This window comes from Vicugna pacos, chromosome 2 (genome assembly GCF_048564905.1).
Source record: "Vicugna pacos chromosome 2, VicPac4, whole genome shotgun sequence".
In the NCBI taxonomy this organism is placed as follows: domain Eukaryota; kingdom Metazoa; phylum Chordata; class Mammalia; order Artiodactyla; family Camelidae; genus Vicugna; species Vicugna pacos.
This window is the reverse complement of record NC_132988.1, coordinates 91,651,095-91,669,716: the sequence shown is the minus strand read 5'-3', so window position 1 is coordinate 91,669,716 and position 18,622 is coordinate 91,651,095. Positions and strand designations below refer to the sequence as shown.

General features: G+C 44.0%; 1 protein-coding gene across 6 annotated transcripts in view; it reads left to right on the top strand.

Moving 5' to 3' along the window:
• Nucleotides 1-18,622, top strand: part of LIMCH1 (LIM and calponin homology domains 1) — a 306,743-nt gene that overhangs the window by 243,463 nt on the left and 44,658 nt on the right. For 5 of the 6 annotated variants that reach the window (XM_015244034.3, XM_006209773.3, XM_031687483.2 and 2 more), the window contains 4 exons: nucleotides 9,099-9,134; nucleotides 13,946-14,072; nucleotides 15,677-15,834; nucleotides 16,036-16,444. In XM_015244034.3, coding sequence (XP_015099520.1) covers nucleotides 9,099-9,134; nucleotides 13,946-14,072; nucleotides 15,677-15,834; nucleotides 16,036-16,444 — 730 coding nt within the window. Of the gene's footprint in view, nucleotides 1-1,465; nucleotides 1,709-2,242; nucleotides 2,570-3,876; nucleotides 3,996-4,080; nucleotides 4,193-4,635; nucleotides 4,897-9,098; nucleotides 9,135-13,945; nucleotides 14,073-15,676; nucleotides 15,835-16,035; nucleotides 16,445-18,622 lie in introns of all 6 variants that reach the window. The other variant, XM_072944686.1, reaches the window with a different exon arrangement.

Sequence of the window (18,622 nt, the reverse complement as noted above, 5' to 3'; positions counted from 1 at the left end):
GATTAGGGCACAGAAGACCTGGCACATTTTTATAGGACATATTGTAGCTTCAGGAGGCTCTCGGCCTTTGCAGATCTTGCTGGCATGCCTTGTCAAACCATTCTCAGGGGGCCTTGTGGGAGAGATCACTTGTTGCAAGTGAAAAAAAGGCTTCTGGATAACGGACTAGTGTCAAGGCGTATTGATGAGGATCAGCAACTTGAGTTAGGAAAAGGAGTAGCTGTTGTACCTCCCTTTTTTCCTTTCTCCCACATGCAATTTTAATTCCTAGTATTTCCAGCCCCATTTGTCTGTTGTCACCTGACTCTGTATTTGGGGACTTAGCTCTGGGTCTGGGACAGTCCATGACCTCTCTGGAGAGCTTCAAAGAACTGATGAAAAAAAAGAAGGCTCCCTAGTGGCTCTTTGCAGTGCCCTTCTGTGATCTCTTTCCCCAAACTGAAAGTAAATAGAAAATTCTGTAGCCTTCCTATTGGCATAGGCTCTGTAAATACACCGAGACATCCATGTAACAAAAGAATACCTCTTTGTTTTCTCGTTTGGAAGATAGATTTTGAAAAAAAAAAATGAATAGCCCTATTTATGTATATTTTTGAGACTTTCTATCTCAAGAAACATACTTAGTTAGAAATTGGTTTTTAATGTGGTAGAATATTTATGCACATAGATGCCACAGCTTTAGTTTAAATCACTATATTGTCACCATTAGCCATCTAACATTCACTTCTCAGGAGAACAATTGAAAATACCAGTTCTGGCTGTAATAAAGGTGAACCATTACCAATACAAGAACAAAGGGGTATTGACAGTGTGGAGCCAGGTAAAGCGAGGTTACCCTCTCCATTTGTTCTTCAAGTTTATATTAGCCAAAACTAATTAATGCTATCAGGAGGCAGAGACTGACCTTGAACATGGAAATTTTCTATTCAGAACTGACCTAACCGTACTTTCTGGCAGTAGGAGGGTTTATGGTTGAGATGTTTAATATGTGAACAATGTTCCAGCTATCTCCAAACTAATCCTAGAATTTGGATCATGCAAAGCTCGTTACTAACATTTTACTGCTGCAATAAAAGACATTCCAAGAGGGCTCAGGGATTCAATCAGAAAACTTGAATTCATTATAGTAACTTGAATAGTGTGGGAACTGGGCATCATTACTGTCAAACCGAAATCTCATTACCATTCTTAATAGTCTTTCAGCGAGCCCTGGCTTCTCTTCCTAAACTAACTAGAGACCGTCATCTGGTGGAAAAACTCCATCTCATTGCAGTGTCAAAAGGGTAGCGTAGACGAAAGTAATCAAGGCTGCAATTGATTCCATATTTTTGAGAAAGGGAAAGGTGCTTCCATCATTTCATTCTGAACTCAGCCTCTGAATTTCCATGCTTGACATTCTGTTTATCTGCTCCCTTTCCTGGAACCTGATTTTTCCGATGATGTGGGGCCTGGATCAAATTGACAGAAAGCAGGGCCAAGCAGAAGAGGTGAAGTCAAGGGTGACCTGTATTACACGGGCTCAGGAGAGTGAGCCTGCGGAGGAGGGACTCAGGAAGATGCCCGATCTTTACAAGGATGACCTGGCGCAGCGGAGAATTCAGGGCAGGCCTGGCCCTCGCCGCGAGGTTCCGAGCTTTGTCACAGTCTCCAATATAACAGAAGCCGACCTGGAGACGTGGGAGAGACTGAAAGTGTCAGGAAAGACAAGGTGTGTCTTCCCCTGGTTTCCCCCTCACAGTGGTATCCTTTAACTTTGAAGGAATCAAATGCTTATCCTTCCAGCATTTTTATTTTCGTGGCCAGAAAAAAATGCCTCTCAAAACACAGAGCATATTCTTCATGAATTGAAACTTATTAATACTGAAAGTTACAAGCCACATGGACGGAAAACACCCTTTTTAATTCAATCAACTTATTGTAAATGCTTATTTTGATAGTCTTGTTCACTATAAGGAATTTAAATTGATTTTTAGATAATTTTAATGATTTCATTGTACCTCAGATTTTTCTCATGCCATCATTTGTGACATTGGAAGTGATATTTTGAAAGCTATGGAAGCTTAAAGTACTATTTATAAGAACAAGCAGGACAATGATCATTTCTTCATTTGATTGATTAATGGAAAAGCACTTCTGCTTTAGCCATCACAGTATTTTTCATCCATCTAGTATTTTTTAAAAACCCTTCATGGATTTGTACTCACCTTAGAAACCTTTGGAACTTATTTCTGGTTCTGACTAGGGATGGAGATGTTGAACACATGTGTGTCCCTGAGCCTCTACCAGAAATTAAAGCAGAAACTGCCATCCGTGATGACTTTGCCAGCCGCAAGGCAGGGGCCTATAAGAAAGCTTCCAGCCCTAGGCAAAAGTTTGTGCACTTTGGCCCAGTGACAGAGATGGATCAGCAGACCTGGAAGCGGCTCAGCATTGGCAAGGCCGGGCCTAGGCAGGACGGAGAGGAAGCCGTCGGTCACAGCAGGAAGACGCAGACGTACTCTGTGTCCCCCGCCTCGGCAGCCACGTCCCGCTTGGAAGACCAAACGCTTAACCCACAGAATGGCTACAGGTATTCTTCGCCGCTCCGTGTGTGTGCTAGATCTGTGCAGGAATCACTGCCGCTTTTAAAGAGTCTGCTGAAGCACATTAAAGAAACCACCAGAGATGACCTCGTTTTAACAGGCTCTTTGCTGGTTAGCAGAGAAGTAATGTTAGCAGCTTCCCCTGGGGGGAAACGTGTGAAGTTAAATGACATCCATCCATTCTGATTCTATTGTCACCAGAATCGCTGCCCGGGAATGCCAATAATTTTGGCAAATGACCCTTTTCCCCTCGGCTGCATTAAGCACTATTTTATTCATTGGAAATATTAAACAAATGAAATGGAATGTTTTAATGATACCCTCTGTGTTTCTTCTAAACATATATTGATAAAAACCAGGCTTATCTACGCCATTCCTCTTTCTTATCCCACAAAGGGAGGAAGAAATAGTTATTTGTATCGTAAGTTCAAATTTTGAACATCTAAGTAGACACACACCCAAAAATAAGCACCTCCCTCTCTCTCCACTTCTTAAAATTATATAACAAATCTTGAGTGGAAAAAGACTCTTCTCTGGACGGTTTCTATGAGTCAGGAGTTTCCTTGGCTGAATCACAATCCGAATTTGTGAGGGATCACCTGGGAGAAGGCCTTGTAAGCCCGTCACCAGTCCTCATCCTCCCTGGAGGTCTTCCAGCTTTGAGTTCCCAAGCCCTCTTTCGGTGATTCAGTTCTGTGAGCTGATCTTTCCTCCACTAAGCAGGGATAGGACATTTATAAAATTCTGGATTCTCCCGGGAACCTCCACTCCACCCTCATGATGGGGGCCACGTAAAGCCCTCCAGGGCAGGAGAAAATGCTCAGGACATTTTCCTCCAGGCTTTGCCCTTAATATCCAAAGCAAACGGTGGATGGTCCATGACGTACGGAGGGGTTTCTTTGGTTCCATGCTGTGATGACACCATAGAGGAGGCTGTGGATATGAATAATCCTAAGACCCCAGAAATGCACTGTTGGGGTTTCAGTGGCTGAGGGGGCCAAAGGTGCAGAATTGGGAGTAAGAAATGCACCCGTGAGTCCTTGACTACTTAAGGGGTCATCACTCAGCCCCCTGGGGACAGAGTCATGCCAGCCTTCTTTGACTTTCTCAGGCTCTTGCCAGGGTCCACATTCTATTACATAGTCTGAGTCTGTCATCCTTACTAACCAGCTCATGGAATGAGAGCACCCGAACTCTGTCTCATAACCTTTCATTCTCAACCACTTTCATTGTCTCTTTGCATAACTCTTTTTCGTCTTCTCTCTTGCCACCAATGCCACTTGATTATCAACAGAATAGTGACTTCTGGTGTAGATGACAGTTGCAAAAGGGTCTCGCAGCTTGCTCTGGTGCCGGGGTCCCAGGAGGAGCATAGCTGCCGTTTGGGCGAGTGCCCAAGGAGGACAGAGGAAGGTGAGGAGGAGAAGGGTGACAGGTGGGGCCAGGGCCTCTGGTGTGAAATCTTTCCTAGTAGTAAAGCTGTCCTGTCTGGCTTTAGTTACACGCAAACAGCTGCCACAGGATGGCACACAGGAGAACGGAGGAGTTGCTCAAAGAGATTCTGAGATGGCGCCCAAGGCTGAAAGATCTGAGGAGAGCAGCCAGCCACTGTGAGCACCTTGCCTGCATTCCAGGGTGTGCTGCCTCTGCTGTGCGTGGCTGCTATGTCCCCCCGAAACGAGCTTAATAAAGCCACAGTGTGCACTTGACTACTGTGGCGTGGAGTGCAGTCACTCACAGGAATGCGCCCATCCCAGGGCCAGAGTTCTGCTTTCAGTGCCCGCCTGGGTAGAGATTTTAGCCTTTGCACGTGGTTGGGTGCTGGCCAGATTCATTCTCAGGAATCATGAAAACCAGAAAGGGAAATCCATTGCCATGTAAGTATCAGCCGCATGATGGAAGTCCATGGTATTAATACTCAGTTGCTATGTGTGCTGCTGCCTCCATGAACATGGCTTCTTCTTAATCTTGAGTTAATGCCAAGTGCGTGATGCTACTGAAAATATCTTGAGTAATAAGTGCCCTTTGACTGGCTGGGCTGAACGTGCCCTAGTTCATGTCCTCTGGCCTCTGAATGGGAGGCTTCAGAGAGAGAAGAGAAGTCAGAGAAGATGACAGCTCCTGCCTGGTGTGGCAGTGGACTGAGGGGCCAAAGAAAGTTGTATGATTCACACAAAGATGACATAATGGCCAGGAGAACTGGGATGTCTCTTAAATACATTAGATCCAACCCAAACCAGTTCCTTCCGGTTCCATTTGCAAAGCAACACAATGTGGAGGAATCTGCCAAGGGTCCACCAACAAAAGATAAGAGGTCAGGAGATTATCCTGAGCCATTGTGACTTTGTTTCCCCAGTCTTGAGTTGAGCCTTGACCCATGCTTTGACTATGTTATTAATGCTTTCTCATTCATCAGTGCCACTTACCCGCTTTTGCCAGCGGAAATGAAATGATTAAAATTGGCCCAGTCTGCAGAGTTTTGGTTTTGTTTTTTTTTTTTTGCATGTAAACAGGTGTGGAAAGAATAGTTAGTTGTGAATCGTCCTGTTAACCGTTTTTTCTGACTCTCATCTTGTGAGCAGCCTAAGTGGGAGAAACTCTTTTATTTTTCCTATCTCACATAGGCGCCTTTGGGTAAAGGAGTTGACCTTCTTTCTGACCTACTTGATTTCATTCTGATTCCAGGAGGGTCTCCAGATCCAAAGAAGATATATACCACTTATAAAATTTGTTATTTAAGTTAATTTTAATATTAGCAAACAGTGCTTTCTAGACGTGGGATTTCCGTTCTGTGCCCTGACTTGATTTAAAATGAAAATAGGGAGATAATAAAATCCTGGGGTTTGTGGTCTGGGTTAAGGTCCTCTACACTGAAGTTTCTGTTGCTGTTTAGTGAGAGACTTTTGTTGAAAGTGTGGGCTGCCTGGTTAATGTACGGCAGAGGAGTGAGGAGTGTTTCTGCATAATTGAAGCGCCACCATAAACCAGGAAGTGATGGAATTCTGCTTCACAAAGGACCTTGTTGATGGCAGTGGGACAGAGGGTGGAGTGGGGAGCGGAGAGAATCTTCAGTAATCCCCTAATTTAAAAATTACTATTGTAGCCATCCTTACCACCTGGATTTAATCTATGTTTTACATTCTTCTGAATCATAATATGACTATTCAGAGCCTCGTGGTAACACTGGTCTCGGGGAGCAGGGATGATATCTGTGCTCTACTTATGACCACGGCCCTTTCAAAGTGCCTCTGCTCCCTCAAGCGCACCTTCTCCTGGGAATTCACAGGTAGGTTGAGTAACTGTTGGCTCCAGTTCACAAATGGGAAACCTGAGGTAGGGAGACGTTATGTGAGTGGATTGCACCGGATCCCAGCTGGTGAGGGCAGGTTAGTGACCCAGGAGCTGACTGGTGTGCCCTGCCACCACCACCCCCACCGTGCTCTCACTTACTCCCCAGGTGCCCTGACAGGGTGCTGGGCCCCCTGAGTCTGTGGGCTCCCGGAAAGCAGTTAGCATGAAAGGCAAGAAGGAAGTGAGGCCCGTAGGCTGCCTACTAGATGCATTCCAGGTTTCCCGTTTCCTCCCTCCTCACACAGCCTTCGAGAGTGGGAAGTTTCATCAGTAACCTACCATGAGAAACTGAGGCCCTTGTCCAACAAGGCTGGTAATTATAGATCTAAGATCCAAACCCAGCTCTGTGTGAGAGGGAGCCGCTGTCCCACTCCAGTGCGGTGCCTGCACAAGTGACCAGAGGAAGCTGCGGAGGTCTGGTGACTTCCCTGTCGCTTCCATCTGTCTGTCTATCTGTGATTCGGAAAGAGTCCTCTTTATAATCAAACGGGGGTGTGTGGCCGGTTTGAGCGTCGGGCGAAGTAGTCAGATGAATTCCATGACATAATTGTGCGACTGAGCAAGCACACACCTTGGGAACTTGTGCTTCTGTTCAACTAAGGTTTATTGAGTAATGACTCTGTGTAAAACACTCAGTGTTGCAGGATAATCTTAAATGAGCAGTAATCCCAATTTTTCCTCTGACTTCAGATGACGCTTATGCTAGTTCACAGTATGGCTAATTATTAATCCTGAAGTGCTTTATTAGTGCTGAAAGTTATATAAACACAATCAATAGGTGAATCGAGTATTCCTTTTATCTTTCTAAGTACCCCTACCCTCACAATTAAACTGTATTAATTGCTTTTTTTTTTGTTAGGATGCTTATACCAAGTGTGATTTGTCTGGCCATTTTTGTACTTGATAGTCTGTTGATTCATCTACTTCCATTAAAAAAACTCTTTATTAGTGATTTTTTTTTTAAACTCACCTTTACTTTTCTATTTTCTGTAGGACAACTGGGAAAATCGTTTGAAGCCCAACTCTAATTATCTTCTCCTTAACAGCAAAGGCAATTCTGCTTAAAGTGATGCCCTCTTAAAGCAAATAAATCAGTCCGAGGGGAAATTCCTTAAATCCATAAGTGTGTCATAAATGGATAAATGGAGGTTTTCTTCAGAGACTGCACTGTCCTTTTCAATTTTCCGAGCATCCAGAAGGCCTAGTCTGGCCACTGTTCAGGGAACCCCTGGAAGAAAAATCCCTACACACATGGAGCTTATATTTCGGTTTAATTGACATTTGTTGGCAGAGATGGCCACGAAATGCTCTTAAGTATTTTGTGTAGAAGCAGCTTAAATTCGAGTATATCCCGCAAGCAACATCATAGCTGAACCTCGTAAACAAAATGTACAAAGGAAGCCAAACTCAAAATGGACTGTCTGAGTCCATTTATGTAGCACAAATCACTCACCCGCTCATCTGCGGTTTGTGAAAATTCATTGAGATGTCTGTGCCTGGTATGTGCACTCTCTGTATGTGTGTTTTACTTTAATTAAACATTAACTACTGTATTCAAATAGAGGCACAGGAACACATACCAACCACCCAGCGGTCATTTCTAGATTAACCATCCATGAGGAGTAACTTCTCTGCTCTCTTCCACGGATAGTTTAGAAAACACCATATTTGACTGTCTATTCCAGTCGTCCTACTAATTAACTGGGAAACATGCACCCAGGCTTCAGAATTAGCACTGTTCATGTACCCTTTCTTGATATGGAGGAATCCATCTGCCTCCATGCGGTGGTGGTTTTAGAAAATTGAGTGTATTAAGTTAAACTTTAGCACCTTCTGAAACTGTCTCCCACAGAAACAGAAAACAGGCCTTACTTTCAAAAGAAAAACATCCACAAGCACTTTCCTTTTCTTGCTTTTGGCCATTTCATTTTGGGTATTGCACTGGTGTGGTTGCCCTCACTGTGAATGGAAATAATTATTAATGAATGCAGACTGCTGTAGAATGATAAAGGCATAAGAAACAAGGGTGTCTGTGTGCACACCCATGTGATTTGGGGTGTTTACGCTAAGATTATAGGAACAGCTCTTCAGAAATTACTCTCTTCTCCATAAGTTGTTATGAAACTGAACGTGGGATCAGGTAACTTTTACCAAAAACCCCCAAATTTAATTTTTTGGGAACTGAAAGCAAGACATTTTTTTTCTTCGCTTAAATAGTCCTTTATCCACCATCAGAATGCGTGAATGGACAGACTTTCAGGGCACAGGTAAGAACCTTCTCTTAAAATTCCCCTTTGATGAGGAGACAGTCATCTGTGGGAACTAAGTTTTGTTTTGTTTTGTTTTTTTTAATGTGCTTAAAATATGCCCTTGTAATGTTCTAGTTTTTTTTTTCTAATTTGACCTTTTTTCTTTGTTTTATCAGATACATTAAAACTTAAAATGCCTACATTAAAGAAAGTACAGCATTGTAGATCTAAGTAATCAGAAGGATATAAAAGACTGTTAAAGAGAAAAAACTTGGTTTTTCAAGTTATGGAAGATCATTGGAGTCTGGTTTGGATTAAGGCTGCCAGTTTTCTAGGAATTGTGGTTTTTGTCAAATGCATGCGGAAGACACTGATTGGGGTTCTGGTTGGAGTTCTGGTTTGCTTTCAGAAAACTGCCGAAACACTCTTTGATGTTATTTGTGCAAATGCATTAACACATCAGGGAAAGGGTCAGTGAGCGTGTGCTTCTATGTTGGGTGTTCATTACAGCCCATCACTCTGCACAGAAAGGCCCGAACAGTTCAACCATTTGTGAATGACCGTAATACACAATGGTTTTTTTTAAGCTGCCTTCTCTAAACATTGTGGGTTGCACCTAAGCCTTTTTGTGTTTATATTGAACAGATTCTTTCTTTGTGGGTAACGTGTAGATTTTTTTTTTCATTTCTCCTCTGGATTTTACTGCAAGTTTTGCATTCTTTAGAAATGTCAAGACTTTGCTTTCACTTTCAGCAGTTAACGAATATTGCTAGTTGTATAATGACACTTCTCTTCCAGTACGAACGGCAAAAAAAGGTTTGGCGTCCCTGCATTTCACTTAGTTTTTATTTCCAGCTTGGTGAGAGCGTTAACCTTCTGTCTTGTCAATCCTCTAATTTTGTATTTGGTCTTATAGATACGGTCCGAGAACTCCTGTGTCTGATGACGCAGAGTAAGTTGTCTTGTATTTGTGGGAATACGTTAATTGCTAGCCTAAACTGCATGCTTCCAGTACTTACCACTAATTGGAATGCAACAGTGGACTGAAGAGCTAACTGACTCGTGCAGCATCAGACAAGCACTTGAAGTTGGAATGCAGAGCATATGTTCTGTGCAGGAGAGATGAATGAAAAAGCCACTTACGCATGATTCTAATGTGCAGCTGCTGCTTAAAACTTAACATTTGCTTTTCATAGATGGGGAATGTTAAAGTTGTTCTTGTTAGGGTTTGGACATTGGACCCCTCTGAACCACCGAATTGTTTAAAGCCTGTTCTGTGCTTTGCGTTGAATTCATGATATGCGAAGGCTCACAGCTAACCGTGAAGCAGTCATTCTCATAGCCCCCTTTTTTTCAATTAAGAAAATAAATCCTAAATGAAGGATAGATTCAGAAGTCCAAGGTCCTCCCCCAGTTGGAGTACTGCAAACTGTGGGATGCCCGGGACCAGAGCACTGGGGTTCCGTGCGCGCTCTGTGCATGGCAAGGGGCCAACACGTACGATGTGCCTTGAGCTGCCTCTCTTTGGTTTCCACTCCTCTCAGAGATTCATTCCCCATCCCTGGCCTCACATCCAAATTTGAGAAGAATCCACCCTGTCCCACTTGTGGCCATGTTAACTCCATTACAAAAAGGGATTTCCCACAGGCAGAGCCTTCTGGGACTGATATCCAAGACAGAAGTTTTCTTTGCAGAATGCTACCTGGCTCAGATTTGAGTAATTGGTGTTTTAAGAAACATGGTTACTATCTCATTCCAACACCAGTGGCCCGCTAACCCTGATGCCTTTCCTCTGAGAGAGGGATTTTATGGCCTCGTGGGAGCCTGGGCCATCATAAGAGTGAACACCAGCATTCTCTCTGCTTGTCTTCTTGGCCTGAGCCACAGCTTCAAGTCACTGGGTGAGGAATCTAAATAACAGTATAGGACAGACAAATATCATCTCCACCAATGACAATGAGATCAGGCCACAAGTTTACTGTTTTCAAATTGTGCTTTTTCCATGGTGTGTTCAAGATGGCAGCTTAGTCTGTCTTGGGGCTCGAAGCAGTCCGACACGGTGCCAAGGATATCAATTTCCGACGTGTGATCTACGATTGCTCTGTGGCCTGACACACAGAACATTCATGTCTCAAAACCTCAAATTCAGCCTGAGCTTGACTGACTGCACGGAGTTAAGTAGTCTATAAAACTGAGCCTTGGTTATTACCTTTAAAATCTACAGTGGCAATATTTAACATTCACTGAAAGGAGGATTATACAAGATTGATAGGCAGAACACTACTCTGATCTGGTGAACAAAAACATTTTGATAGAATGGATTTACTCTTCATCATTGCAAAGCTGCCATGCAATTTGCCTAATACAGATCTCTGAAAAACCCTAAAAGCTACATCACGGAAAGAAAAGAAGCTACATTAAAAAGCTCTTAAATTTTGCCTGTACCTAAATATGAAGCCTCACCCACAGGAAAAGTCAATGTTTTTTTAAAAAGGGGTTGGGGTGGGAACTCCTCTAAATTACATAAAAGCAGCCTAATGGAGCAGGAAAAGTAAAAGGAGCTTCTTTCCCAGAGGTCTTATCTAGGAGTATCCGAAGGGCTGAATTTCCTTCTTGGAGTGGATGCAATTCACATGAAGCCACGCGGGAAACAAAAGGCAAAGTCTAGTTCAGGAGTTTGGGTTTGGTTTTTTTTAAATAGAAATTTATGATATGTTTTGTTTATTCACCCACGATCTCCCTTTTGGAAAATCTTTTAGGACAATTATTGGCACAGGCTCTATTTATTCATAATTGACACATTCTTAAAATACAGCCCAATCAAAAAAAGATGTGCCCTTTAAGGAAAATGCAGGTCAGGGGCAGACCTACCTCACAGGCAAACAGAAATTTCCGCCTCCTGGCAAGCCAAGAATGTTTCCATGCTTACTTTCACCTTCCTGCCCTTCTCTTCCCTTCTACACGCCTCCTCTCCCAATAGTCCCCACCACGGAGCCTGGACACCGTGAGAGCCAGAGGCCCTTTTAGTCTTAATTCCCTTCCCTTAGACTTGATCCAGAAACCATTTCCAGGCTCCCCTGAAGGTAACTGAATCCTGCCCCTCAGAAATGCCAGCCCACCACGAGAGAGGCTCCTGGGCCCTGCAGCCCAAGGGCACGGCTGTTCGTGCTGAGAAGCACAGGTTTGGTGCAAGTCACGTTAATATTCTGGTACCTATACTTGTCCGGGATCCCCCACACCATCAATATGCACTTCTTCACTTTGGAGGCTGAGTCCAACCTCTGAATTAGGGGACATTTTCTGAACGGGGACTCAGCCCCTTTTCTCGCTAGTATGATCACTTCTCATCTTGCTTAGTTCCTTTTTTTGGAATGGCATAAAGATATTGCTTGCAGTTTTATTATTTCTCTTTTTGGCCAATTTTCTGGTGTTTCTTAAAAAAAAAAAACTCTAGGAAAAAATAGTACTTCCTGGTATTTGAGAGAGCAAACAAGAGTTTCTCTTTTTATTTCACTAACCAGCTTTTGGCCACAACGTTTAGGCTGACGTAGTTAGAGCTTCATAGTGGGAACAGAGCTAGGAACCTAGGACAGAAGAAGGCAATTGTGAAGGCTTTGCCCCGGTTTGAGTGCAATAACGAATTCCCAAATCCCGGCACAGGCTGCCATCTCCTTCCTGGGGTCCCAGAAGAAGACCTTGCTCTATAGTCACCCACTGTGGCCTAAACCAAAATTCTGCCCTGTAAAAATTATAGATGACAAAATTGAAGGAAGGGACCCCCTTTCTCTCCCACAGTCGGCCAACTATTTAGTAGATTACAAGAGAGACCCAGCTCAGAGGGGTTTATATCCTCTAAGATCTTCACAAAGACTGTAAATTGCTTTAAAAGATGAACTAACTGAATTGGATATATTTAAAGGTGAGGGGTTTTTTTTTTTTATTATTCTGAAAGGAAGAATGAGATGAAGTTTGGTCTCTTTCTGGAAAGGTTTTTCAAGTGAATTTTAATCCATGAAGTTTAAAAACCATGGATTAGACTTTTCTACCTAGCTCTGCAAATTCCTAAATCTTCTTTAAACCACACAAATAAATAGCACAGAACAGGTGAAAGTCCTCGGCCCCTCCTCCCCTTTGAGGACTACAGTTCATCTCTCAGGAAGGCACAGCTTTCACAGTCAACACTGTCCCCTGACTGGGTGGACAGCTCCACACGGCGGTTTACCATATTCATGCAAACAGAAGCCTCAGATCAAAGAAAGTCCTCCTACACAGTTAGATTATTAGAATGCCCTTGAGGAAAACAGATTACAAATACGGTTTTCAGTTTTAGCTTTCTTAGGTCAGACTAATTATCCAACATCTAGGGAGAGAGGAGAGGCCCCACACATCCATGCAGGTTCCTCTGAGCAGATTGCAGTGAGCGTGGGCAGCCATTGCTCTGGGGGCCATCGTCTCCTTCCAGAGAGCTGCCTGCTCAGGAACCCTCTGGCGTCCAGGGGTGCTGCTGCTGTGCATTGTCTGGCCGTGGGGATAACTATTTCAGACATAACTGATGATGTCTGGAACCAGTTGGTGTCCAAGTGCATGGCTTTACTTTTTCTTTGTATTCAGCTGGCTTTAAAAATGGACTGTCACGTTCTTGTGTTCTTAAAGGGCCCTCCACTTGATTTGGGGCTCTTTGTAACCCATTTGGTGTCAGAGCTAGTCATTTCTTTGAGAGAGGAAAAAAAAAGAGAACATTTTGCTTTGGTTTTTATTTCTGTTTTTATCTTGTTGCCTCAGCTTTTGCTGACAAAGATCTATATAAGCATCACAGAAAAGGCCGTATGGTCTTGTCCAACATTTAATAAGCTCCTGTGGAATGTATCAATTATATGTACAGCTGAAGGGTTTTAAAAATGTGCTTTCCCAATCCTTTTGCATTTAAAAGAGTAAATTCAGAGGTATCCTGACCAAAAAAAAAAAAAAGTGAAATAATTCTAAGAATTTTAGGATAGAAAGTATATACTGATTTATATATTCTGTCCCTTACTCGTACCATAAAGTACCTTATTTTCTTGATTCCAAGATGCTATCAACGCACTATCAATTTACAGACAGTTGTATAGCACAGAGAAATAAACCATATCAGACACATGCATCATTAATGCGTAGTTGTTGGATGCATCCAAAATTCAGAAAATACAATATGAAAAGATGGTGCCTTATACTTGAGGCTGTTCTGTTTTTTTTGAAAATGGAGCAATTGCCTCAGTTAATGGAGAAAGCATTTAAGCTATCTTCACACAAAGAAGCATTTACTGCAGTAAAGTTTCATTTCCAGGGATGCCATCTTCCTTCCCCACAAATTCTCCCCAAGTTACACATCGTAACTCTCTTCATTTTATTTTCTAATACATTCACAAATGAGAGGAGCCCAGAGCTTCAAATACCTTTTCCTAGCCCTTTACTTTAAACATGTTTTTGGCTCAGCATATAAATTAAATTGACCTGATTCAGCCATCCCTGAAGACAAAGATGGCCACATTTTGGCTTTTGTGGCAAAAGGAGAAGAGGTGACAATGCTAGCATGCCCGCTGCCGGCTGAGGGATGGAGCCCACTGCAAACCACGCTGCTGCCTTGAGCTGCGGGGGGGGGGGGGGGGGGCCGGGGCAGTTTTCCAAAGGCGGTAGCGCCCCCGCGCGGCGGAACGCCCCAAACGCTCAGAGGCGTGAGGGGCGCTGACCCCCATCCACTGCTGTCTCTGCTCTCTCCACACTCAGGAGCACGAGTATGTTTGACATGCGGTGTGAGGAGGAGGCCGCGGTGCAGCCGCACAGCAGGGCCCGCCAGGAGCAGCTGCAGCTGATAAATAACCAGCTGCGGGAAGAGGATGACAAATGGCAAGATGTGAGTGCGGGCCAAGGCTGTGGGCAGTGGGGAGACCGCTCCAACTGAGGGGCTAGAGGCCCTTTGGAGCAGAAAAGCAGGCGGGGTGGGCAGACTTGGACTTGAAAGCCAGGCAGAGGAAGGGGGCCCCTAGAGGAGTTCAAACAGTGACAAAGTGAATATGGGGATTAAAGAAAGTACCCTTGCTAGAAGTTTGACCACAAAAAAGAGGGGAGCAGAAGGGAGGCATGTGGGTGGAATGCAGAATTAAGGATGCACTAGAGGGAGGGGATAGCTCAGTGGTAGAGTGCGTACTTAGCATGCACGAGGTCGTGGGTTCAATCCCCAGTACCTCCATTAAAAATAAATAAATAAACTCAATTGTGTCCCCTACCACCTCAAAAAAAGAAGAAGAAAACAGAATTAAGGATGCACTGTCTTTTGAGATTCTATATTTGAAACTGATAACGATGATGATGACAACAGTAATTGCCGACACTGAAAGCGAACCAGTCACAGGTACTCTTCTAAGGGATTCTTTAATCTCTTAGCAACTCAGTGAACTAGGAACTGTCATTCTCAGTTCCACAGATAAGGCCCAGAAGAGCTGAGTAACTTGTCCAAAGTCACACAGCTATTAAGTGAGAGAGCCAGGATTATAACCAGGGAAGGAAGCCTCCAGGGCCTGATGGGGGCCTTGGGTTTGTCTGTGTGCTAAGAGCAAAGAGCCTGGCCAGGGACAGAGCTTGAAAAGGGGCTGAGGGGCAGGAGAGTGGATTATTTCCTTGCGTCCTCACAGAGCACTCTGAGGTAGCTACAGCACATTTGACTCTACTTTTAGTCAAGGTTAACTTCTCCAAAGTCGACAACACGCGGTAATAATTATGTCTACAGTCTACTGAGCCTGACACCTTATGTGCGCTGCCTCATTTAACCCTCACGACAGGCTTGCAAGAGTAGGTATTATTATCATCTCTGCTTTAGAGTTGAGGACACTGGGGCGCAGAGCAGTGAGGGAACGTGCCTGAGATTCCAGAGCGGGGAAGAGGCAGAGCTACGCCTATTTCCCCCAGCCGCAGCCCCACCCATCTGACTCCAGAATCCTAACTTTTGTCATTATGCTGTAACAGCCGGTAGAATTTGTGGTGAGCTTGCAGTAAGGATCAGGTGACTTAATATGTATAGAATCGTACATTCTGTAAAACCCCAAAGCCCATTTTTTTCCTGCCTTTTCCTCCTTCCCTGAGGGAATTGGATAGGTCTGCGGTTAAGCCCTACCATTCTGTCCTTAGCAAGCTCATTCACAACACAGACGTCATAAATAGCAAGAAATGAAATTTCTTACAATACCCCGTGAGGCATTACTTGAAAATTTGGTGACCGACATGGAATACGATCTCGGATTTTACATTCCATGTTTAAATAAATGTACTGACCTGTTGTGGATAATGTAGGTGGAGCTGAAGGTTTCCTGCCTTCGGGGTATTCCTGTTCCCACCGGCCTTACACTGGGCTGTGGGAGTGCCCCAGCCTGGCCGGTAGTCAGGGCTCACTTACCTCTGAAGAGGAGAAATGATGAGGGAGCCTGAAGGAGAATGTTCTGTCTCCCTCCCCCACCCCCGCAGGACCTGGCTCGTTGGAAGAGCCGCAGAAGAAGCGCTTCTCAGGACTTAATCAAGAAAGAGGAAGAAAGGAAAAAAATGGAGAAGTTACTGGCTGGAGAGGATAGGATGAGTGAACGAAGGAAAAGCATCAAAACCTACAGAGAAATTGTCCAAGAAAAGTAGGTTCTTTCTGTTATTGTCATTGTCTGATGTACAGTATTATCTAGATGCGCTTTTTCTAAAAATTGTTGGCTCTGACACCAATATTATACCCCCTGTTCAATCCCTTCGCCTCTGCCTTGGTTCCTGCCAAGGTCTCCTTTGCCGTCTCTGTGACCGTTGACTTTGTTCTTGCTTCCCTTCCCGGGCCCATCCTTTAGAGAGCGGAGAGAGAGGGAGCTGCATGAGGCGTATCAGAATGCACGGTCCCAGGAGGAGGCAGAAGGGATCCTTCAGCAGTACATCGAGAGGTTCACCATCAGCGAGGCTGTTCTTGAACGCTTGGAGATGCCAAAAATTCTGGAAAGAAGCCATTCGACAGAGCCAAACTTATCCTCCTACCTGAACGACCCCAACCCCATGAAATACCTGCGCCAACAGTCACTGCCTCCACCCAAATACACTGCCACTGTGGAGACCACCATCGCGAGTCCCAGCGCTCCGGAGGCCAGCACGTCAGCGAGCAGTGGGTCTCCAAGCAGAACTGTCACTCCCAAAGCAGTGCCTATGCTGACACCCAAGCCTTACTCCCAGCCCAAAAACTCTCAAGAGGTTCTGAAGACCTTCAAGGTAGGAGAAGTCCCTTAAGGGTAGAACCAGAACTGAACTCCAGGTAGTCGATGGAAAGAAGCATCTTGCCTCAAGAAGATGCCATTGTTTTTATCAAACGAAAGCAAAACGTGTTCACAAGTACAGTTGTGAAGTTTACGTGCCTCTGAGATTTGGTTGGCAGGTGATTCAGGGATAGATGACTGCCCTCCATTCCTGTTGTTAATACTGGTGAACTCTGACAAGACTGGTGGTTGAGTCATCTCATTGGTGGTTGAGCAAGGTCTAGTTCATGGTCTATTTCATGCTTTGATATGATGGCATGGTTTCCCTAGTAGTGGTAACAAACCCTAGTTTAGTTACACCATAAGTATGTCCAGCTATCTAGAGCTATTGCAGGTTCCTCAAAACAAAATTTTAATTGCCTTCGGCTTAAATAGAAATATATACAGCTACCTCTCTTTTAGGAAAAAGCTGACATCATAGCCAAAAAGATGCTACAATTTGAAAAATAATAATACAAGGAACAGGTGGGATGTCTTTGGTCCTCAGATGAGACAGACTTTTAAATTTTTTTAAGTGTAAAGAAACTACATTGGTGGTTTTGGGGGTTTTTTTGGTGGTGTTTTTTTTTTTTTTTGCCAATGAATATGTAAAATAATGTTCCAGAACCAAAGAATCTATGACAGCCAAACATCTTTTTACTTCCTCAAATCCTAGTCTTTTCTCTCACATAAGGAGGAAGCACTCATCCTTTGTCTTAAGCTATGTTGACTACAAAGAAAAATCATTTCTCCTCGTCCCTGCACACCATATGGGTCCCTAATAGAAGACAGAGGTGGCATTCATCAGTAGCAGACACGGACATGTGACTGTGAAGAAAGTTTGCTAAACTAAACGAATCGAGACGTGTGATGTCCTGTATCTTCCTGTTGAACTTCAGAGGGAAGCAAACCACACATTTTGACTTTTGCTTAAGTCACTTTAAATGTATCTTAAAAATCTGTGCCTTAGGCTTTGATAGAACAAAAGGAAAGTGTCCTGGCTGTCTCATCTAGGTTCAATTAGAATGTCTGTCCCTTGAGGGGCAGGGGCTGTGTCTTTGTTGTCCAGGAATTTATCCTGAGAGCCTGGTGCAGGTGCCCAGGCGCTCAGCAAGTGTCTGTTGACTAAATGCACTAGTTTTTCCTGAGAAGATGAGTCCCTTGTCACGCAGACCCACGCACACACAGTTATGCATGTGATCATGTGTGCTCAGAAGCCCTCCTTCACCTGTGCCCATGGCGCTGAGCCACCTGTGACAGTTCATGAAAGCAGATTAGATGTGGAGGTGGCCCAGAACAGGAGTAGGCAATCCATTTACCTTGCTTGATATCTGAGGCATCTGATTGGTTAACCTGGATGTCCACTCTTTTCCTTTACAAAACTGTACAATGTGATTCTTGACGCAGAAGAATTAGGACAGATGACTTCATAGTGAGACTTTGGCCCTGAGAAAACCCAGTCCCTTGCCCTTGCGGCAAGACAGTGTAGCGGCCTCAGGAAGAGCGTTCATGGAGCGCTGGGTTGAGGAACTTGGGTAGAGATCCTTCTAGAGCTGGGGTTCACCAGTGAGCCCTCAACACGTGATAGGTGTTGACGGCTGTCAGCCCGCCTCACAGCCCCATCACTGAGCGGGCGGACCCGCTAGCGGTCAAAGGTAACGTGTAAATGAAACAGTTGTTAGCACGTAACTCCGGGACTGAAGCTAAGAGGAGTGTGTGTGTGTGTCTGTGTGTGTTTTCTTGTGGGGAGGAGGAGGGCATGGGAGGCAGGGAATACAGGCTCAGTTTCTTAGTAAAACAGATTTAAGAGTAAAGGAAGAGCAAGTGAAATGGTTTAAGGTAGTGTTTTCAAACTGAGAGTTGCCACCTATTGCTAGGTTATAAATCAACTTAGTGATTTGGAATCAGCGTTCTTTTTTTAAAAAAGTGAAGTAGAACAGAATACATTTTAAAAAACCAGCCTAGTATAGCCTAGTATTTACATAATAAAGGTAAATATTATTTTTGCAAAACTCCTATTTCTGTTTTGTGTGTGTGCACTCAGTGGTGATTTAAATTTTATGGATCACAGGCCATAGACTAAACAAGCCACTGACTTGAGGTAGCTAAACTGTAATATCTGGCCTTCTGTTGTTCTTTTTAAAAGATTTTAGAA